Source organism: Grampus griseus (genome assembly GCF_964374135.1).
Source record: "Grampus griseus genome assembly, chromosome: 10".
NCBI lineage: Eukaryota > Metazoa > Chordata > Mammalia > Artiodactyla > Delphinidae > Grampus > Grampus griseus.
In genome coordinates, this window is record NC_139004.1 from 37293223 (window position 1) to 37317693 (window position 24471).

Here is a 24471-nt window from a genome sequence, read left to right on the forward strand (position 1 = left end):
TGCTCCGCAACGGGAGAGGCCACAACAGTGAGAGGCCCGCGTACCGCAAAAAAAAAAAAAAAAAAAGATGACGAAAAACTGCTGGGAGATGAGGCTGCAGGGTGGTGTAGCAGATCTAAAGACCAAACAACATGGAAAGATGTTTACTTAAGTTGAAAAAGAACTTAGAGATCACCCTGTTCCATTTTCCACCCAAATCCAAAACCCTTTCATATACGGAATAAAGGCTGCCTGTGTTACAACATCACTATTCATCTAACATACCAAATATATACTGAGAAATGGGGGAAATCCTCTGAAAATATATTTTTTCAACAGGGAAAAAACATGAAGAAGAAAAAACATGATGCCATTGTTTGTGAACGTAAACAACTTCTGAATCTCTCTCCCAAAGTAACAAATTGTTGCAAATCACTGTGGTTGAAATGCAATTTTCAGAAGGCTTACATGACCGGACTTGTCAGCTCGCAGCCAGTTTCAGCCATGTCAAGGAACCCAGGTAAGATATTATTTGTATTAAACTAAGTTAAATATTCTACTTAGCTTGTATTTTTCTTGATATTGAGAATATAAAATTAAACATTAACTATAAATAGTGAGTCATAAATCTATTCATCAAAGTTCTTACATAGAAAAATCTAAAACTGACTTTGCTTCATGGTATAAATCTCTTAGTTTCTATAAGCCCTGAATCATTGATGTGACAAATAAGTAAGATGATTCCAAATTGACTGAAATAGATCAAATTTATCTTTTAATAAAAGTTAATGTTTAGGGCTTCCCTGGTGGCGCAGTGGTTGAGAGTCCGCCTGCCGATGCAGGGGACGTGGGTTCATGCCCCGGTCCGGGAAGATCCCACATGCCGCAGAGCGGCTGGGCCCGTGAGCCATGGCCGCTGAGCCTGCGCGTCCGGAGCCTGTGCTCCGCAACGGGAGAGGCCACAACAGTGAGAGGCCCGCGTACCGCAAAAAAAAAAAAAAAAGTTAATGTTTAAACTTGACCTGAAAATGTCTGCATTGTTAAGGTAGGGAAAATTCAGTTTAGGTTCCTTCTTGATTTTGTCAGTATAGGAAGGAACATGAGGGAAGGATAAACGTGAAATTTTGTTTTTCAAAAAGGTGTGATGGGCTTCCCTGGTGGCGCAGTGGTTGAGAGTCCGCCTGCCGATGCAGGGGACACGGGTTCGTGCCCCGGTTTGGGAAGATCCCACATGTCGCAGAGCGGCTGGGCCCGTGAGCCACGGCTGCTGAGCCTGCGTGTCCGGAGCCTGTGCTCCACAACGGGAGAGGCCACAACAGTGAGAGGCCCGCGTACCACAAAATAAAATAAAATAAAGATGTGATTCCTAAATGCCCCAAAATGTCGGAAAATTAAAATGTTATGTTTTGAAAAGCATTAAAGAGTGTTAGGGTTATATGTGTGAGGTTTTAGACTTTTAAAAAAGATTTTAGATTAAAAATATGCTAGACACCTGAAAGGAATTATTAAGATTAATCTCAAACTATTCTCCAATTTAAAAGAATTACATGCCACTGAGAAAGTGGAAATTTCAAACATCCTGATAGATGCTTGCCACCATATCAAATATAGTATCCATTTTCTAGAAAGAACTCAATCGACTAAAATTTCTAATTTTCATCTGGGCAGGTGTCAACAATGATTTCTCAAAGCCTGAGACTGTGTCATCTATGAATACCTTCTAGAACATATATTTTGCTTTTTTAAATTGAGATGTAATTCATACACCATAAAGTTCAAACTTTTAAAGCACACAATTCAGTGATTTTTAGTATATTCATAAAGTTGTGCACCCTTCTAGAGCTTGTTTTTTATTGTAAACCTTTCCAATGTTTTCACACCCACTATACTACTTAAGCCTCACAGGACCCTCACGAAACTGAGGTGCACTGTGCGCGGTTGCCACATTTACCCCAAAAGCTTTCCTAATTACAGCTTCACCTCAAAAGCAGAAGCAGGGTGAAGAATTAATAATGCTACTACCTTCGAGTTAGGGAGTAACAGCCAACAACCTAATCTACCTGTTTGTTTTCTCGCTTAGAGCTCTCGTTTTATTATGTATGTAAAATCTTAATTGCGCCTGGCATTTTCGACTGGTGCATCATCAGTGTGCATTCAACGACCGCCGAACAGGAATGAGGGAAGCCCCGATTAGAGGTGGTAGCAGACACAATCCACCTCCACCACCGCCCCCCCCCACCCCCGCCCAATTTCCTTCCCTGACAGGCTCAGGAGGAAGCAGTGCTTTTCTCCCCTTGTATTTTACGGTATCACTAAAGGAATGGGGGATGTGCAGACTGAGAGGTGCGGTGTGAGAGGGACATAGAATTGTTATTCCGGCGTCGAGAACGCTAACGCCAGGGTCATCGGAGGTGCCGGGCGGTATATTCCGGGTGCCCCGCCTCCCTCCGTCTCACTGTACTCTGAGGCAGGGAACCAGCCAGACGCACCACCTCTGGCGCGGGAGACCGCCTACGGCCAACGTGCGCCGTCTGCGCTTCCCATTGGTCACAGCCGCCCACGTGACTTCTACCGCCAGCCCTGCCCCAAGCGCTTTGCCAGCCGGAGAACGGGTCTGAGCAGCGCAGCTGGGCGCGGAGTCCGCCCAGGTGTGGGAGGTCGCGCAGACGACCCTGCGAAGTTCTCCTGCTGGGAACCTGATTGGATGGATGGACGATGGATGAGATAGATAGATGATAGAGATAGATTAGATAGATAGGTTACTTAAGATAGATAGCGCAAGTACTGCCCAAAGTAAAACTCTTAATGAAGAAGCTGATCGAGAAGGTCCCTTTCTCCCCTTAGTGGCTTTTGTCCTCACTGAAGCCCAAATTTATCTGTTACTTTGGGGAGGCTGGAAACTGACTCACTGAAGCCCAAATTTATCTGTTACTTTGGGGACATCTACACTACACGTATGAACATAACTCTTTGGGGAAAAAAACAACCCATAGTATTTGTATGGGGAATTAAAGACACTTCTTAGAAAAGTTGAGGTGGTGGGTAGGATTTTGGGAAGTCCAGAGCAACCATCCTGATACATCATTTAAGATAAATTAGACACTCTTGGGAAAACAAAAATGATTAAAAGTGGAAAGAGGCCCTGCCCACCTCTAAAAATGTAATAAGTATTGATAGGAAAGGGCAGAATTAAAAATATTTACACACACATAGGGGAATTCCCTGGTGGTCCAGTGGTTAGGGCTCTGTGCTGCCACTGCAAGGGGCCCGGGTTCAATCCCTGGTTGGAGAACTAAGATCCCACAAGCCGCGTGGCATGGCCAAAAAATTAAAATAAATATATATAAACACACACATGTATACGTATGCATACACATATGTATAGCTAGTGTAAATGGGATATATTAATTGTAGAAGTCAGTAGAGGGTCCAGTTATTCAGCTTCTTTCTCCCTTTGAGAGTGCCTGGATGCTCATTTTGCCTTTTTTTTTTTTTTTTTTTTTTTTGGTGCTTCTAAGGCTCACCACCTCTCCCTTTCCTCCTCTAGATGGACACATTTACTTTTTTTATTCATAAAAAAAAAATACTAGGGCTTACTATATTCTAGGCACTGTGCTAGGTTCTGGGGTGACAATGGTGAACAAAAACAGTAACAGCCCCTTCCTTCCTGGAGCAGACAGTCTGGTAAAGGAGGCAGATAGCAGTCAATTACACACACCAATGTTAAATATAATGTGATACGTGCTAAGAAGAGGTCCAGATGCTGTAATGGGGCTTTGACCTACTAGGGAGGTTAGAGAAGGCTTCCCTTGAGTCGTAACCCAAGACTGAGACCTGAGGGGGTTAAGGAGGGTGCAAGTTGCAGGCAGAGGGAATGGCTTGTTCGAGGGAGAGCTAGTAGCCTCTCCCCTTCCAATGACTGTCCATCTCACCTATTTCCACTAAACACACATTGATCTTGCCTTTTAGCTGTCAGAAGACAATTTTTTCTTTCAATTCCAAGTCCTTAGGGAGTAATGGTAACCCATAATTATTGTTATAGACAATGTGTATCCAATAGGTAAGTATGCTAATATACACATCTAATGTGCATAATCATCTCTGTCATTTTACGTAATGAAAACATGCAATGATCGTAACAAAATCTAGACTACGATGTATCCAATAGAACTGAAAGTGCTATAGATATTCGAAGTGGTGAGAGATTACATTATTTTGGAAGACTCAAAAAAGGTAACTTAGAGAAAGTAATTTTTGAGATATGCTTCACAGGTAAGATTTGGTCGAATGGAGATACAGTTTAGTTAGAGCATAAGGTTCAAGAAGAAGAGTGAGGAGGACGGACAGATAAGTTGAGATTATTCTAAGGGCACTGAAAACCAGTCCAAAGACTCTGTAGAAGCTAAATGGAAATGTTTTATTTAAGTTTTAAGGACTTTTCTAAGATACTTTTCCCCTCCAATGTTGACCTTGGAAAATTTAAAATCTACACAAAAGTTGCACAGATAAGTCTATGGTTATGCATATACTCTTCACATGGATTTACCATTTTTTTGGCCACATTTGCTTTCTGTCTCTCTGTCTCTCCACACACACATACACACACAAAGGCACATACTCATGAATGCATACACAGATGTTTTGCTTTGCTAAACCATTTGAGATAAAGTTTCAGACATAACTAACTTGATCTCCAAGTAATTCCACATATTGTCTCCTACGAACAAAGATATTTTTCTGCATAATCTCAGTACAATGATGACAATTCTGGGATAGTTTTAAAATTAAAATGTGAATAAGTATTTATGTTAATAATAATAGTAATGCATTACTTATTTTAAATGGCTTGCAACAGTGGCTGACACATTATAAGTGCTATATAAGTGTTTTCTTAAAAAAAAATACACTTTCAAGGTTGGGAAACTAAAGAATAAGAAAAGGCATATAGTGAAGTCTCTCCTGCATTCTTGTCCCCCATCTGCTCAGTTCCTATCATAGGTAGCCACTGTTTTAGATTCTTGGGTATTCTTCCAGAGGTTCTTTTTGCAAATATGAACAATTGTGAATATAAATTTATATACCCCTCCCTTTTTAGACAAAGGTAGCACATTAAACTCACTGTTTTTACTTGTTTTCTCACTTAACACTATGATCTGGAGCTCTCTCTGCATTAATACTTACAGAGCTTCCTAATTCTTATTTATAGTGGCATAATATTCCATAGTGTGGATACACCATCATTTATTTAAGTAGTTTCCTACTGATATACATTTGGGTTGTTTCCAAACACTTAATATTGAAAGCAATGCTGCAATAGATAACCTCAAGCACATTTGCATTTGTAAAATTTGATAGATACATTGCCCCCCACAGAGGTTGTACCAATTTACACTTCCACCACCAATTGTGTGAGGGTCTCCAGGATTTTGATAAGGTTCTATACCAAGAGTTTAAAATATGTGAATGTGCATTATTATTGCTATTTTGCAACTTTAAATGAAAGGAGAGCTGTCTTCACGACAAAGGAAAAGGTAGGGCTGTCCTTAGATCAACTTACAGAGTAGCCAACATTTTTCCTCCAACCTTTTTCTGTCCCATTCTCTCCACCCCCTTATGCAACTTTATAATCATAATCAACAATATCTGTGTAGGGCACTGAGCTAGGTTCCAGTTATGAAATAGATACATGTGCTCAAGGGTTTTGCCACTTAGTTGGTCAGACATACACAAAATACAAATAGTTATTATGTTGAGTTCCGGAATGCAAAACACACCTCTTGCTTTGGGCACAATCTTTTGCTGCATCCTATCTCTAGATCCTTCCTTCTCTGCCCCTTTGCCTACCCAACTGGGATACCCAAGGCTTGTTGGCATCCTTACAGCTCCTTCATTTCTCCCAATGTCCATTACTGAAACTTATCCAACTTGTATTCCATCTTTCTACTACAGATACTAGATTTTGTATTCCCCAGGTAACAATTAATCAGGTAAAATAATAGTTGCAAATCATTATGCTTTTGATTGGCACAGGCAGGGCTGGCCCTAAAGCCATTTTGAAGTAGATGCTATTCGTTTGGAGGGTGTCCCCACTCGGTTGCCCTTTCTTCTCTCTGGGCACCTTCCCTCTTGCGTGGACTCTCAGCCCTCACTGGTGCCTTCATCTTTTCTCAGGTAATTGTCAAATTATCCTTGCTGGGGTGTCAGTTAATTGTTAGGGTGTCATTCCAAAATGGCTTGAGGTGAGATACTCTTGAAACAACAGTAGAAACTGAAATGACAGGAAATATGGTTGCAATTTTGATCAAAGGGCCATATATTTCACCTACTATCTAAGCCACCTCCTTAGGAGCTTACCCTTGGCTGAGGTGAATTCATGCACTGAGACCCTGGCTCTCCCTGCCCCCATCTCATCCCTCACACTCTATTCTGTGTAGCGTCCTGGAGCTCTGGGGACCCTTGCCCTCAGAGCTCTTTACTTGTGAACCCAGCCAGGTTCATCACTTCATATAAAGGACTTGAGCATCCTCGGATTTTGGTATCTGCCAGGGGAGAGGAGAGTGTTCTGGAAACAATGCCCCTCGATACCAAGGCACAACTGTACTTTTTAATTTTTATTAGCTGGAGTTTTAACATATACATTCTGTCTTCCAGCCACAACCAACTCTTCCATGTTTTTTCCATCAGTTGATTCTAAAATTTAAAAACCAACAATCTTGGTTTACGTTATTGTATCTATGTAAATATAGTCTAACACCAAGTCCAGTGGTAGTAGCTAAGACATATGACATAGGACTTATTGTATACCAGGTACTTCATGAACATTATTGTTTAATATTAAGAATAATCTTAAAGTCCCTTTTGACAAATGAGGAAACTGAGGCACAGAGAATCTAAGAACAGGAAATTAGAAAGTAACTGAGTCAAGACTTTCTCCTATGTGAGGACAGGATACAATTTTCTTTTCTTTAGATCCAAGTTTAGGACTCTTGCCAGCTGGAAAGAGAATGCACATCAAGATCATATATACGTATTTTTTCTTTCTTTTTTTGGGGGGCTGATGGTGGTCTTTAGCTCTGGTCAGTTTTCTTTTTCTCCATTTCTGTTGGTGACTAATTTTAGCCACTTCAGGATTCCCCTCTTTCTCAGCAGATGGTTGAGTTCTCTGCTTCATGGACAAAACTGACGTCATTGGGGGTAAACACCTTAATCTCCTTAGCCCTTATTGCAGTCTTCCTTACATGAGCATCACATCTTCTCTCTTTCTATCCTATCTCAAATGAAGGGAAGAACCCCCCCACCCTATTCAAAATTTATCCTTCCTCACATTTTCATTCTCATTTCTCCTAAACCTCTGGGACTCCGCCTCAACAATTTGCCCTACTCTACCTTCCATTTTCCATCACTCCTGCGCTAATTCCTCTCCTCAACCTACAAACCTGCTCAAGACTCCCAACTTAGAGAATTCCTTCAACACACCTCTTCCTCTAGCTACTGTCCATTCTCTCTCATTCCTTCGTCAGGGCACCTCTTGGAAGAGTAGTCTACACTTACTGATGCCAAGTCTAGTCTGGTAGCTTGAATTCACGCTTCAGTTGTGCAAACTTCCTTTCATTCTCATTGTGTGACTAATTCCCTTTTGTTGTTCTTCAATCCTGGGTGATACCGATAATCCTTTTTTAAAGGAGGAGCGTGTCCTTGGTAAGAGACTTTGAGCCTTCCTGAGATTGACTAGTAGTCCTGCTAAATGTAAGCACATTTTTTGGAAATTATTATTCAGATTAGGTACTGTTAACAATTGGACATTCAACTATAATATGTTTAATTGATTCTGAGAGGGTGTGTCCTTTGAGATGGGGCAATTACTGTTGATTTTATACTTGAAAGATTAAAATGTTCAAAATGACTGACTCTTAAGCACTAGCTAATGGCTTCACGCTCTCCTAAAAGAAGCCACTTTCCTTACTTGAAGAAGAGGTCACATTGAGTTTGAGACAAAGCCTTGAGTTACATGGAGGTGGTGTGTTTCTGAAAAAGGGAGGCATGTGTTTTCCAATCTGGAAGCAGATGGTCCAGCATATGGAGAGGCCAAGACTTCCAATATCCTCTTGTCCACTTGTTATTTTACAAAGGTAAAAGGTTGTGCAAAGAAGAACTACAATCCTGCAGCCTGTGGAACAAAAACCACGTTCACAGAAAGATAGACAAGATGAAGAGGCAGAGGGCTATGTACCAGATGAAGGAACAAGATAAAACCCCAGAAAAACAACTAAATGAAGTGGAGATAGACAACCTTCCAGAAAAAGAATTCAGAATAATGATAGTGAAGATGATCCAGGACCTCGGAAAAAGAATGGAGGCAAAGATTGAGAAGTTGCAAGAAATGTTTAACAAAGACCTAGGAGAATTAAAAAACAAACAAACAGAGATGAACAATACAATAACTGAAACGAAAAATACACTAGAAGGAATCAATAGCAGAATAACTGAGGCAGAAGAACGGATAAGTGACCTGGAAGACAGAATGGTGGAATTCACTGCCGTGGAACAGAATAAAGAAAAAAGAGTGAAAAGAAATGAAGACAGCCTAAGAGACCTCTGGGACAACATAAAATGCAAAAACATTCACATTATAGGGGTCCCAGAAGGAGAAGAGAGAGAGAAAGGTCCTGAGAAAATATTTGAAGACATTATAGTCAAAAACTTCCCTGACATGGGAAAGGAAATAGCCACCCAAGTCCAGGAAGCACAGAGAGTTCCAGGCAGGATAAACCCAAGGAGAAACACGCCAAGACACATAGTAATCAAATTGGCAAAAATTAAAGAAAAAGAAAAATTATTGAAAGCAACAAGGGAAAAATGACAAATAACATACAAGGGAACTCCCATAAGGTTAACAGCTGATTTCTCAGCAGAAAATCTACAAGCCAGAAGGGAGTGGCAGGACATATTTAAAGTGATGAAAGGGAAGAACGTACAACCAAGATTACTCTACCCTGCGAGGATCTCATTCAGATTCGATGGAGAAATCAAAAGCTTTACAGACAAGCAAAAGCTAAGAGAATTCACCACCAAACCAGCTCTACAACAAATGCTAAAGGAACTTCTGTAAGTGGGAAACACAAGAGAAGAAAAGGACCTACAAAAACAAACCCATAACAATTAAGAAAATGGTAATAGGAACATACATATCAATAATTACCTTAAACATGAATGGATTAAATGATCCAACCAGAAGACACAGGCTCACTGAATGGATACAAAAACAAGACCCATATATATGCTGTCTACAAGAGACCCACTTCAGACCTAGGGACATATACAGACCGAAAGTGAGGGGTTGGAAAAAGATATTCCATGCAAATGGAAATCAAAAGAAAGCTGGAGTAGCAATACTCATATCAGATAAAATAGACTTTAAAATAAAGAATGTTACAAGAGACAAGGAAGGACACTACATAATGATCAAGGGAACAATCCAAGGAGAAGATGTAACAATTATAAATATATATGCACCTAACATAGGAGCACCTCAGTACATAAGGCAACTGCTAACAGCTATAAAAGAGGAAATCGAAAGTAACACAATAAGAGTGGGGGACTTTAACACCTCACTTACACCAATGGACAGATCATCCAAACAGAAAATTAATAAGGAAACACAAACTTTAAATGACACAATAGACCAGATAGATTTAATTGATATTTATAGGACATTCCATCCAAAAACAGCAGATTACACTTTCTTCTCAAGTGTGCATGGAACATTCTCCAGGATAGATCACATCTTGGGTCACAAATCAAGCCTCAGTAAATTTAAGAAAATTGAAATCATATCAAGCATCTTTTCTGACCACAATGCTATGAAATTAGAAATCAACTACAGGGAAAAAAACGTTAAAACACAAACACATGGAGACTAAACAATATGTTACTAAATAACCAAGAGATCACTGAAGAAATCAAAGAGGAAATCAAAAAATACCTAGAGACAAATGAAAATGAAAACATGATGATCCAAAAACTATGGGGATGCCGCAAAAGCAGTTTTAAGAGGGAAGTTTATAGCAATACAAGCCTACCTCAAGAAACAAAAAAAACAAAAAAAGGTTGTGCAAATACTCTTCATACTCTCTTAACACTCTGGGATTCAGGAGTGGTCACTACCAGCAATAGAGTCCATATGTACTTAAATGACTTTCCCTGAGAATAATCACCTCCCAGTAATGAAATAGGGGATTAAAGCTGTGATTGCTTAAAATTATGCCTAGTGTTGAAAAAAAAATTAATTGGTCGATCTAAGAAAGAAATGGAAAATTTTATTTGAGCCAAATTGAGGATTATAACCTGGGAACAGCCTCTCAGAAAGCTCTGAGAACTGTTCTGCCTGTTAAAGGTCAAAGCACAGTTATATAAGTTTTTGAGACAGGAGGCTGTACATTAAATGACATATTGTTGACAATTTACATGACCCAGATCTACAAGTAGTGGGTCACGGGTTATGGTGGCCCCTTATAAGAGTAACAAGGAAGGTTATCTCCTAGGGAGGTCTGGTTACTGCAGATTCACAGTACACACTAAAAGGGAAGGAGGAGGCCGAAACAGGCAAAGAAAAGTTTTATGTTTAAATTTTTCTTGTCTGCCATAAAATATGAATTTTATTTCATCACTAGTGATGCAGGTAAAGTACTGTAAAGTTTAACACAGAGGAATACCTTTTGGAAGAAACTATAAAACAATTCCTTCAGTTTAAACTAAGCCACATTTTAATTGACTTCACTTTGGACCATAAACTTCCTGTATGACCTTTTATTGTTTTCTGGACTTTCTCATTGCCTCTCTGCCCCTCCTCACATGATTTGTAGTTATGATATCTCCAAGTTTCCCCAAATTTTCAACCATGCTATCTCTTCTACCAAATCTCCCTTTCCTCAGGGACTTCCCTTTTAGAGACGTTCTTTTGCTCTAATCTCATCACTCTCTAGGTATGGTACACCGTTGGATCCACCTTTTGCTAAATCTTCTTTTTCTTGGTTTAGTCGTACTCTGCTTTACTGGAAAACTTTCTCAAGAGGCTTCCTAAGAAATTGTGCATGGGAGAACAACTTCTTGAGTCCTTGCATGTCTGCAAATGTCTTTCTGCACCTATCACAAATTATTGAGAATTAGATAGGCAGAGACTTCTAGGTTGAAAATAATTTTTTATAAAATCCTTGAGGGCATTAATTGTTCTACTATATTCTAGTACCCATTATTGATGGGAAATCAGTCATCAAACTAATCCATGTTTCTCTTTGGAGAATTTTAGCATCTTCTTATGCTTGGTATTTTGAAATATCGATATGCTCCAGAGGTGAGGATTTTATTTCCCCATTTGTTGTCCTGAGAACTTGGTGGGGTTTTCTGTTTTTTGGTGGGACTTTCTAATCTGAAGTTTGGTGTCCTTTAGCTCTGGGAAGTTGTCTTATGACAATTTCCCCCCTCTATTTCTCTCTTTCTGTGACTCTCTTTTTTTTTTTTTTAGTATTTATTTACGTAGCTGCGTCGGGTCTTAGTTGCGGCACACAGGATCTTCATTGCGGCATACGGGATCTTTAGTTGTGGCGTGAGGGCTCTTTTGTGGCATGCAGGCTTCTCTCTAGTTGTGGTGCGCAGGCTCCAGAGCGCACGGGCTCAGTACTTGTGGCGTGTGGGCTCTAGAGTGCACGGGCTCAGTGGTTGTGGCACGTGGGCTTAGTTGCCCCATGGCATGTGGGATCTTAGTTCCCCAACCAGGGATCGAACCTGTGTCCCCTGCATTGGAAGGCGGATTCTTAACCACTGGACCACCAGGGAAGTCCCTCTGTGACCCATTAATCAGATGCTGGTCTTTCCATATTGGTTCTCTGTATCACCTATCTTTTCTCTCATATTTTAAAATTTCTGATTTTTTTCTGAGTGATTTCCTCGACTTTGTTTTTTCAGACCATCAGTTGTATTTTTAATTTTAGCAATCATATTATTAAATCTGAAAGATTTTGTTGTAGGTTTATTCTTTTTTCATAGCATTCTCTTTTGTTTCCTAAATGTAATATTTTCTTAACTCTCTCTAAACATATACATTAGAATTTGCAAACATTCCCTTCTGTTCCTTGAATTATATCTGTTTTCTTCAGTGTTACTGTTTTGGTTGTTTATCTGGCATTTCTCTTTCATTCTGTGGTTCTTCTCAGTTGCCTGGTGATCTTTTGTTATATTAAAGAAATACTGACCGGTTAGCTGGTGTGGGTTTTTTCTGTTGTTATGTGAGTAGGAATGTTTCCCCAGGTGGTAGCAGTAGCCACCACGTTCCAGGTGCTGTCCTGCACAAGTCAAATATATTAATTCATTTAATCATCTCAATAACACCTCTACAAGGTAGTTACTGTGGTATCTCATTAAGTTTAATATTCCATCAATTGTGAAATGTACTATAATTTTGTTTCCTGCTAAGAAGGTAAACAATGCTGTTGGACTATGACATGCCATAGACTATAAAACACATTCTGTTTTGGAGGCATTAAAAAAATCTTAGAATTGATAAAATAATACATTATCATTCCCATTTTACAGTTGAAGAAACTGAGGCATCGAGAGATTAAATAACTTTCCCAGGTTACATAGTTTTATCTGTAGTGGATTTTACATTGGAACCCAAATGATCTGGCTTCAGAATCTTACCACTATGCCTAACTGCTTCTCCAGGGCTCCTCACTGAGTGGGGACTCAAATGGGGGCTCTGAGTTGGGGGAGCTTTAGGGTGATGAGTTAGGGCAGCTGGCTTTCTGGCCCCAGGTCCCTCAAATGCCAGAACAAGGAGACCTTTAACCCAAGGCACCAACATTCATAAAGAAGTTTTAGTTTTCTCCACAAGATTTGTTCTCCTCTATTAGAGAAGAGTGATCTGGATTTTTTACCTGAAATCTGATGGGTCTAGTGGGCTGGGGCTGTCAAGGGTACCAAGTGGTACAGTTGATCCTCATCAGAACTACAGTCAATGGCATGTCTCCCTTTCCCAGCTTCAGGGTCTTGGTGGAGTAAATGGGTTTCCTGTCGTGGGTTCTTGGCACTTTCTCTGTCTGGCTCACTTGTCCATATCTTGTCTTCTCTGCTTTCTGCCTTCTAGAAACGTACACAGATCTCTCATCTGCTCTTGATCCTGCTTCCCATTCTCTTCACTGTTGTGGTTTTACTCTTTTTTATACTTTCATTTTGGTGGGGTCTTGGGAGAAGACTAGGACTAGTAGAAATGGGAGAGGTCAGTGCTTGTGCTCAGTCTTGAACCAGAAGGCCCTAGACCTCTAGTTTTAGTGAACAAAATCAAGATTATAAAAGGATGGCCATCATTTGAGAAAAGAAAATATTCACATTATAGCTGGCAGTGGAAAAGCACTTATAAAACCTTAGAGGCATATTTGCTTAAAAGTTTTCCTAAATGCAACTGAAGGATTCTCAACATACAACAATATTTTTAAGAGTTCCAATACATTGAGGCTTATTATTTGCTTTATGAAGGAATTATTCTTTCAAAAAGATTAACCATGAGATTTTTCCAAATTCCCCACTAGGTCATTTAGACTACAATTTTATTTTCAGAACTCTGTGTGGATATGTATATATCCACACAACTTTTCAGCATAAAGTGAGATACTTTTTCCTTCTGGATATTAAAAATTCAATACTTGGAAAATAATAGAGCACTTGAAATGTGGCCAGTGCAATTAAGGAACTGAATTTTAAGTTTTATTTAATTTTAATTAATTTAAGTTTAAAAAACTGATACTTAATTGTTGGAGAAGTTTTAGGTATGTTTGGAACAACTTGGATATACGAATTTACTTTTTAACTATAAACTTCATGAAATCAAAATACAAGGTTTTCCAATGAAATTAGTTGATATCTGGATTGAGATGTGCTCTAAGTATAAAATAAACACGGGATTTTGAAAACTTAAATATAATAAAGAGTGTAAAACATATCATTAATAATTTTATATTGATTTTGCGTTACAGTGATAATACTTTGGATATATTGTCCTAAGTAAAATATATTACTAAAATTATTTTTACCTGATTTTACCAGTAGAACATTTAAAATTCATACGTAGCTTGAATTATATTTCTACTGGACAGAGTTAACCTATTCCAGTGCAAGGCTTTGCTTTTCGATAGTCATTATGATGCTGGGATTTCATCCCTCTCCTTGTCTAAGACAGTTTTAAGTGAGTAGTGGTGAGTGATTTACAGAGTTGATGGAGTTTTCTCTTTGAATTCTTATGCAGATCACAACCCACCTTCTCGGCCCAAGGAGAATAGCATTGGCCAGAACCATCACCAGGAGGAAATAATCCACAAGTTGGCCAGGCAGCTGAGAAACATCGGGGACAACATCGATCATAGAATGGTTCAAGAGGTGAGAATTCAGTTTCCCCAGTAAGGGCCTGTCAGGGAGGAGGAAAGAACAAACAGAACAATGGCTGTCAAGTGGCTGGGATGCCCAGGAATTAGCAGAACACACAGATTAATGATGACTGGATTACCAAGCATTAGATCTGAAAATTGTGAACCTGGGTCAAAGCCAGTATTAGATCTCACACCTGCTACTCAAACTGTGTGGTCCATGGACCAGCAGCATCAGCATCATTTGGCAGCTGGTCAGATGTGCACAATCTCGGGCCCCAGCCCACAACTCTGGAATCAGAATTTACCATTTTACACACACCCTAGGAGATTTGAGTGCACGTTAAAGTGTGAGAAACTTTGCTCCATACCCTCAAACTAGGATGCATGTTAGATTCACCTGTGAAGTCTTAAGAATTACAGATGCTGGGCCCCACCTTGAGAGATTAGTCCAGGTGAATCTAACACTCCGTCAGGGAGGAGAACCTTTGCCATAGATGGTGGTCATCCTCCTTGAACCAAACAAGGTTATGATCTAAGCCCAACTCCCCCTGATTTCTTTGTTTCTCCTGATTATTGTAAGAGATATAAGGGAAACAGGAAAGAATAATGATTACTGTTTCAAATCTTAGGGGTGATGAAATCCACAGCCCACTTAGTTTTCCTCCAGAACAACCTACAGTTGGCAGCAGCTAGAGAATGATCACATGGGGCTCTGTGGTAGGGGGGTGGCTGCCCCTCAGAGCCCAACTTCCTCCCCTTAAATGCATCACAGGACAGGTACCTGTGGTGGTTTCTTGTTTATCACTGCTGCTACCATCATGCTGACTTCAGGGAGTGCCAGGCCCTCTTCTATGCTCTGGTCCAAATGTGGCAGTACTCAGCCATGCCCTCAAATAAAACATTCCCTGAGACAAAACAAGAATGGAAGGTCCCAGCAATAATGTTACTGAAAGTAAGAAAGAAACAAACACAAATAAAATACTGATAGACCAATTTCACTCCAACAAATATTTATTGAGTGCCTACTATGTGCCAGACTCAGTTCCAGGCAGAGAGCAGGAATGGAAGATGAGCCTGCTGTCATAGGACTCATAATGTAGGAGAGACAAACAGTAAAGCAGATGACTAGACTCTAGGGGATACCGAGTGATGGAGAGTGACTTTGGATGGGCCATCAGGGAAGGCCCTCTCTGGGGAGGTGATATTTGAGCAGAGACTGGAAGTGAGGGAGTGAGCCATGGGAATACCTGGGGGGGAAGTGTTCCAGACAGAGGAAACTGGGAGGGCAAAGTCCTTGGGATAGGAACAACAAGGAGGCCAGATTGGCTGGAGTCGGGGGTGTTGAAGTCTAGGAGTTGGCCTCCGTCCTAGAGACAGGGGTAAGGTGTTTGGGTTTTGCGCCAAGTATAAAGGAAGCTTCTGGGGAGGGAGAGCAGGAGAGTGCCATGTGCTGATTTACGTTTAGAATGAAGCCTGGCTGCACGGTGCAGAGAATAGGCTGTTGTGAACATTAAGAGAGAGAATCTATGTAAATCACTTGGAATAGAGACTGACCCACAGAAAATGATCAATAGATGTTATTGAAGCCAAAATATTAATTTGTTTCTGGCCTTTGCCCTTTCACTACTTGGAGTTGAACACTTCTTTGCTGTGTATCATTTATTACAGGGCACTCATGATACTCTCCACCTCCCTTCCATGCTCCAGCTTCTTCTATAGTTTTCACTGATGACCGTGCTTTATGAATTCTGGGCAAGTCCTTAGTTCAACTTTTCTGCTTCTTTGTTAGCTAACATTCTGAATACTCCTGGTTCCTTCTAATTTTTCCTCTGAAGAGGAGAACAGAGTAGGACAAATCACAACCACCTATTTTCTAAGTTTACCTCAACCCAATCAGGAAGTCACTTCTCCATGTAACCACCTCTTCCATTTTTCTTTTCTTTCTCTCCCTTACCTTTTTTTTGGTAATGATTTTTTTCCCTTACCTTTTAAGTTGTAATTTACCTATGTTTTAAATTTACCTCTGCAACTTAATAAACTGACACTTTTCTTTTTTTAAAAAATAATAACTTTGAGAAATAAAATTCACATAACATACAATTCACCCATTTCAACAGTATAATAAATGGTTTGTAGTATATTCATAGAGTTGTACAGCCAGTCATCACAATCAATTTTAGAACATTTTCATCACTCCAGAAAGACACCTCAAATCCAATAGTAGTCCCTTCTCGTTTCCTCCCATTTTCCCCCCTGGCCCCACCAATCTATGTTCTGTCTCTCTGGATTTGCCTATTCTGGAATTTCATATAAGGGAACTAATATAATATGTTGTCTTTACGTTTGTCTTCTTTCACTTAACACAATATTTTTTTCAAGGTTCATCCACGTTGTAGCATGAATCAGTACTTCATCTCTTTTTATTGCTGAATAATATTCTTCTGTATGTATATATCACATTTTGTTTATCCATTCATCACTTGATGAACGTTTGGGTTGTTTCCACTTTTTGACTATTATAAATAATGATGCTATGAACATGTGTGTAGAAGTTTTTGTGTAGGCATGTTTTCAGTTCTTTTGAGTACATACCTAGGAGTGGAATTGCTGGGTCATATGACAACTTTATATTTAACTTTTTGAGGAACTTCCAGACCATTTTCCGAAGGGGCTGCACTATTTACATTGTGGCCCACCAGCAGGGTACAAGGGTTCCTGTTTCTCCACATTCTTGTCAAAATTTATTGTTAACTGTCTTTTTGATTATAGTCAGCCTAGTGGGTGTGAAGTAGAATCTCGTTGTGGGTTTGATTTGCACTTCCCTGATGGTTAATGTTGTGCATCTTTTCATGTGCATATTGGTCATCTGTGTAACTCTTTGGAGAAATGTCTATTCAGATCCTTGGCCCATTTTTAAATTGGGTTGTTGGAGTTCTTTATATATTCTAGATGTAAGTTCCTTATAAGATATATTATTTGCAAATATTTTCTCCCATTCTGAAGTTCGTCTTTCACCTCGTTTTATGTCTTTCACCTTCTTGATGTTCATGGAAGTGCAAAAGTTTTAAATTTTGATGAATTTCAATTTATCTATTTTTCTTTTGTTGCTAGTGCTTTTGGGGTCATATCTAAGAAACCATTGCCTAATCCAAAGTCATGAAGATTTATACCTATGTTTTCTTTCAAGAGATTGACTTTTAGCTCTTAAATTTAGGTCTTTGACCCATTTAGAGTTCATTTTTTGTATATGGTATGAATTAAAAGTTCACCTTCATTCTTTCGCACGTGGGTGTTCAGTTGTCACAGCACCCTCTGTTGAAAAGACTACTTCTTTCCTACTGAATTGCCTTGGCACCCTTGTTGAAAATCAACTAACTGTAAATTTTGGGGTTTATTTCTGGACTCTCAATTCTATTCCATTGATCTATATGTCTATCTGTATGCCTGCCCTAGATTTTCTTGCAACATTTTACAAAGCTAGCTTTGACCTAGACTTTTAAAGTAATCTTGTCTTGTACTGCAAAATTGCATTTTAGAACACTTTAAATAGACCACAGAATATTTTTAAAAATTCCTCCGAAGTTTGCCTCTAAAATGCTAAACAGTCAAATGCATGATTTACTCTGCTACTTTAAGGCTTACCTCAAGCAACTATAACAGAATTTCAAATCCGGCATGGTATATTTCTTTCATATAGTCATTTATTCACCTTTTGTACTTTGTTTAATCAAGTAGTCACATTGATTCTCCAGATATCTTCCTGCTTTTGATGTATTTAAAGAAACTTTTATTCTTGCTCTTGGAACTCCCCGACAAGGAGCTCACCAAGGTGTATTTTTGTCTACCAAATTGATTGTCCTTGAGCTATCACATAGCTTGACTTCTTACTCTTTTCACTTAAGCAAGTGTTCTGTGTTTTCAAATAGGCCTTGATTCTCAAAATAACATCTTCTGTTTTGCCATCTAGTTTTGAGGGGTTCTGGTTCGAGGACCTGGTCTTTTTTGGGGTTTTTTTGGTTTTTTTTTTGGTACGCGGGCCTCTCACTGTTGTGGCCTCTCCCGTTGCGGAGCACAGGCTCCGGACGTGCAGGCTCAGCGGCCGTGGCTCACAGGCCCAGACGCTCCACGGCATGTGGGATCTTCCCGGACCGGGGCACGAACCCGTGTCCCCTGCATCGGCAGGTGGACTCTCAACCACTGCGCCACCAGGGAAGCCCAAAGTGTATTTAAAAATAGTCTTGGGACTTCCCTGGTGGTTCAGTGGTTAAGACTCCGTGCTCCCAATGCAGGGGGCTGGGTTCGATCCCTGGCCAGGGAACTAGATCCCACACGCATGCCTCAACTAAGAGTTCGCATGCCACGACTAAGGAGCCCACGTGTTGCAACTAAGGAGCCCGCGAGCCGCAACTAAGGAGCCTGCGAGCCGCAACTAAGACCTGGTGCAACCAAATAAATAATATATAAAATATAGTCTTCCTGTTGCTTTTACGATCGTAAATGTGTCTTTGAAATTTTTCTCCACAGGACTCGCTCCTGGGTTCTAGAAACTTCCCCCTCCCTGTCCCTACAGGCCTAGGAGCGGCAACAACTCTGCTGTTGCCAGCCTACCCTTATGCCTCCTCCCCCAACTTTTGTAGACAGTGTCTTTATCTGACCTTCCCTGAATTATTCCTAATTTGAGTATGCCATCTGTTTTCTCTGGGACCCTGACAGTAACGTATAAGGAATTTCTTAGTTTGTTAGAAAGACAAGAGGGAAACGAACATTTATTAAACATTTTCTTCCACGTACTCTGAGATACTCTTATGTGTTTCATTTAATTTTCCAAATAACTCTATGAATTAGTGGAACAGGTATTTCAGGAGAGGTATTTGAGGTTCAGAGAGATTAGATATCCTATCCAAGGTTACTCAGCAACTAAGTGGCAAAACTAGAATTTAAATATACGAGCATCTGACTCAGTGCTCTACACATTTTCTTGTCTGCCTTGCTGGAAGGAAATTCATTCAGTTCTTGTAACTGATATCAACTATAAAAGGAGAAAAAAAGTTCTTTCATGATTTCCAGTTATTGATAGGACAAAGTCTAAATTCCTTAGCCTGATGCTAATGGTTTATCATGCATTCATTCATTCAGTCCACTAATATTTATTGAGCACCTACTATGTCTCAGGCTCCATTTAAGTGCTGGAGATATGGCAGTGATCAAAAGAGAAAACTTCCCTGATCTCGTGGAGACAAACAATAAACAAACAAACAAAGAATATAGTTTATCAGATAGTCATGAGGAGTGTTGGGGGATTTGCAGTTTTAAGGGAAGGCCTCACTGAAGGTGCCTTCTGAGCAAAGCCTTGACAGAGGTAGGGGAGGGTCCGTGGACCTGGGGAGAGAGCAGTGGAGGCAGGTGAATAGCAAAGACTGAGGCAGGGGCATGTCTGGCATATTTGAAGAATAGCAAGGAGGCCAGGGTGGCTGAAGCTGAGTAATGCAGAAAGCTGTAAAGATATGGTCAGAGAGGTGGGTGGCAGGGCCTTGAGGTCGCTGTAAGGGCTCTTTTGAGTGCGGCCGAACCACTGGAGAGCACTGAGCAGAGGGGCCGCGTCGCAACAGTCCCCGAGGCTGCTGGGTTGAGAACAGACTGCAGGAGGAGGGCAGGGCCAGGGAGAGCCCTTTCTGTCTGGCCCCCAGCCTTCTTCTCCTGATACTCCCATAAAAACAGTGGCATTTACTTACAGCTCCAGAAATCTGCTGTGGTCGTCACTTCCAACTTTGCTCATATTCACCCCTCTTCACCATCTAAGTCTGTTCTTCCAACCCCAAAGCAGACTCCCTTACTTCTTTGAAAGGACTAAGAAAGTGCTCTAGGAAGCCAGAGAAAGAGGTTAATCAACCCTGAAAAGAGTGCCCCTATTTGCTGATGGTGAAGATGGGAAAACGTCCAGAGGAAAACTTCCCAAGGTGCTGTGGAGGGTATGGACATTATGGAACAGACTAAGATATTCTTCCACTCATACACTTCATGAAGCAGCCCTAGATGCTTGTCTGTGGCATTGATTGAATTAATATCAATACCGAACTTCTAACTTTGGATTATTTTATCACTTAAAAAACAAATTTAACCTCTTTCTTGCTCTCTTTTTAAACAGGATTTTCAACAAGAAGACAGAGCTATCCTGGCTCATTTTGTCTTAGTTTTCTTTGGAGGAGTTCACATGTTGTTGCGCTTTCTCTGGAATAACCATGTGATGTAAAAGGAATGTAAATGTCAGGTTCTGCTTTCCTTCTACCCTCTGAGAAAATATGCATCCCACTGGGGCAGATGGGAAGAAGACCCGTCTCTACCTCCTCTGTTTTCACCCACCATTGTTGCTTTGTGCCTGATTGTTGGAGAACTGCGGACTCACTGGCCATTTGTCTGTTGACTGGTCAACCAGCGATGAGATGTCTATGACTGCCCCATGGTAGAGCCCAAGGAACTTAGGAACCCAGGAGGCCTTGCTGCTTAGGAAACACCAGCGCTGTGGATAGTCCCAGTGCTCCTTGTAAGGAAACCTTGAACATTTCCTCTTATGAGGGAAATTGAACCTCATCCCCAAACCAGAGGTCACAGGAATGGGTGCTTTCTCCTGGCCCCCTCCCCTGGGTACCAGGCCCTCCAGCAGCCTGTTGACCCCACTCTCGTTGCTCACGTCCAGACCTGCAGTGCCCCGTCCTCTTTTTACCTTTCTGTCTACCTCATATTCCTCCCTCCCTTTGAGAAGTATGGCAAGTGTTAAGAAAATTTGTTGTTATAAATTATAACTTCTGTATATGCGTTTTGAGTTCTTTGTAGGAAAAGTGTTATTTAAAAAATTAATAATTTAAAACATAAAATAAATATGGTTATTTTATTGAGCATGAAACACCTGTGCATATTTCTTTTGTGAAGGAGGGATTCCACTTGTTCCTGCTCCTATGGGGTCATAATTTTGTAGTTTGATCATATATAGCATCGGGAAATGTCCTCATTTTTTAGGTCTGTCTCAGGCAATGCCTATCATCACCTAGGTTTTGGCTTCCTGGCAGGGAACAGATCCTAAAACGTCTTTCTTATTTATTTTTTTTTAACTCTTTTGAGTAGGCATTTATTTATTCATATGGTTAAAAAAATCAAAACCATATAAAAAGGTTTACAATGAAAACCCTTGCTCTTATTTTCCATACTGAATCCCAATTATGTTTGTAAATTTGTTACATATCCTTCCAGAGTTTCTTTGTACAAATACCAGTAAATATATATATACACACAAAAGGTAGCATGTAATATACACTGTTATGTGCCTTGATTTTTTTGCTTAGCATGGTGGTCACGCACTATTCTACTTGTCTTACAAACGTTAACTCATTTACTCTTCATAAGAACATCATGATACAGGTATCATCAATATTATTAGCTCTATTTTACTGTTAAGGAAACTGAGGCAGAAGTAAGTAGAGAGAGGCAGTACAGAAGGTAACTAAGTTGCTCAAGTGCACACAGCCAGTAAGTGACATAGCTGGGTTACCAAGCCAGGCAGGCTGTTCTCAGAGTCTGGGCTCTTAACCACGTGCTGTACTACCTCTTGGAGAGCTTGCCATGGTCCGTAGAGAACTCTGTCAGACAGGATGCACAGAATTCTGTTAAATGGATGTAGCATCATTTATTTCATCAGCCCCTTCTTAACGGATGCCTGGGTTGTTTCTAATCATTCGGTATAATAAGCAATGCTGCAATAAATAACCATGTACCTTTTAGATATGTACAAATACATACATATTCCTATTGCTCATTTTTCTATTGGGTTTCTGGTCTTGTTCTTACTGGTTTCCAGGAGCTCATGATTTATCAATGCTAAGCCAACAGCATCTACACCTTCAGATTTTTGGCAGGTTATTAAGGCTTTTTGCCTCCTTTTCTTCTGCGTGTATGGGTTTGCTTTAGTGCTTACAACCTTTCTGGGCTCCCCCTCAAGGCAGAGGGAGCTAAGGCAGGTACACACGGGTGATGGGTGGGTGGGTATTACACTTGGAGCAGCCAGAGGCCTGGGAAGAGGTGGCAGCTGGGATCCACTGAGTACTTGGGTCTAGGTCAGAAGAGCATTATAGCCTCACTGATGCTGGCATTCAGGCATGGGGCGGTGGGGCCTCCACCTGGCCAAAGGGCAGGCCGTGGCCGGGTTGGAGCTGGGAATGTCACTCACCCGTAAGGGGAGAGACACCTGGTCCAGGCGGACAGCATGGGAGGCCCCCTCCTATCCATCTGCAGAGATGAACAGGAAGTTGGTGCCATGAAGTTGGTCTGTTGCTGTCACGAGCCCAGGACCAGGGATTCCCTCAGCTCTCTAGATCCCCCAGGATCCCACCTCTGTCCCCCTGGGAGCCAGTGCCAGGATGCCCGAGAGGCTGTCCATCTGCGAAAGGATGCGAGCAGGACCGATGCCTCCCAGTGGGCGAGCCCACGGCACCCTGGTCTCCCCTCCTGCAGGGGCCAACCCCTGTGCTCCCCCGAGCCGACCAGGATGCGAGTGGAAGCTGGATCCCGCTCTTTCGTTTTCATTTCCTGGAAGGACAGCAACTACCAGAGCACCCTGCACACCTGCTCGCCCAGGGAACCTGAGCACACAGCACCCAGTGCTATTTGAGATTCCATCCCATGAGACCTTCCAGTTTTGGGGGCCAAGTTAGGGGTTTGGGGAAGGAGGGCCTGAGAGCGCTGGCCTAGGGTCCAGCAGCTGCAGCCACCGGTGGACTCACGATGGACAGCCGGGTGGCTCCCTCACCTCCACCTGTAATGCAGGTAAGAGCCTGGCAGCTGAACCACGCAGTGTGCACACAGAGCCACCTGCCCTCTGCCTCTTCTCTACCACCTCAATTTCCATACCCATTTTATCAGACCTTCTGCCTGGCTGGAATCTCACTTTCCAGCACATTCCCAAACCTCACCCATCCCTCACCGCCTCTCACTCTCCTCCACCTCACTCACCTCCAGCCTCTCATTCGATCCCTTCGAAACCCCTACGTGTCATACACTGCTCCTCCTCCCTCCTTCTCACCTCTACACCAATCAGATGCAGTTCCTGCACAAGCCACACCCTCACAGCTGGCAGAGGCAACTACGCAGGGGCTCCTCTCCTTAGCAGTCCCTCTCCATTGGACATATTTCCCTAGGAGCCTCAGAAGCCCCCAGAGCTGGGCCCCCTTCCCACCTCCAAGGCCCTTCTCCACTTCTCTCTCTCCAAGATCCATATCCACATCCACTTTTTTTTTTTTTAAATCAGATGTTTTCCTTGCCTTCGTGTGGAACCTTCTTGTTTTTTTGTTTTTTTTGCGGCATGCGGGCCTCTCACTGTTGTGGCCTCTCCCGCTGTGGAGCACAGGCTCCGGACGCGCAGGCTCAGCGGCCATGGCTCACGGGCCCAGCTTATTGTCAAGAATAGGGAAATGACAGAGAAGCATAAGAATACATAGAACAATCAAATACACTCAAAGACAACCACAGGAAACATATTGGCTATAACCTTTCATTTCATTTTCCTAAGTAATGCTCTTGCCCAAGGAAACTCATAACTATGGAGCAGGCTGTAGATTAATGTATTTATGTGGCAGAGCTGAGAGGCGGAAAAGCTAAATGACAAGCTCAAGATCACACAGGTTTCCACGCTAAGGTCAAACCTTGGTTCTGCGGATAATCTTTCTTCTAAGAGATTTTCACATGCACTTCCTAAGCTGTGGAAATCATAGGACAGGCAGCTAGCTGACCACCAGTTGGGTCTTTAATCTGGGTGGGGGTCTAGGAGCAGGCACGTCTGACCTGGGTTGTGAAGCACCCAAGTCACTTTCTGCTTGGTTGCCCCAGGGGCTGGAACACTGTTTTATATTTTCACACCCTTCTGATTTCCTGGACACAACCTGCTTTTTGAGCTGCTGACAGGATTGAGCAGAATGTGGTGTATGACTTCACAGGCCTTGGGATGACACTGTTGCCCCCAAATGACTGGCATTCTTTTAATGGGGAACAGAGCCTATCTTTTCAGGGTTAGAGGGAAGTGGGGACTCAC

At 41.4% G+C, this 24471-nt stretch overlaps 1 protein-coding gene and 1 long non-coding RNA gene across 2 annotated transcripts in view; one reads left to right on the plus strand and one right to left on the minus strand.

The window, feature by feature from the left end:
• Positions 1 to 327: 327 nt before the first annotated feature.
• On the plus strand, positions 328 to 20646 carry PXT1 (peroxisomal testis enriched protein 1; the record flags this gene model as incomplete). Its single annotated transcript, XM_082662747.1, has 3 exons — positions 328 to 499; positions 14276 to 14406; positions 20542 to 20646. The coding sequence occupies 3 exons, from the start codon at positions 328 to 330 to the stop codon at positions 20644 to 20646; spliced, it is 408 nt and encodes a 135-aa protein (XP_082518873.1).
• Positions 13479 to 24471, minus strand: part of LOC309827859 — a 39884-nt gene continuing 28891 nt past the window's right edge. Inside the window, exon 3 of the long non-coding RNA XR_014297258.1 lies at positions 13479 to 14434. This is a non-coding gene — a long non-coding RNA (uncharacterized lncRNA). The remainder of the gene's footprint in view (positions 14435 to 24471) is intronic.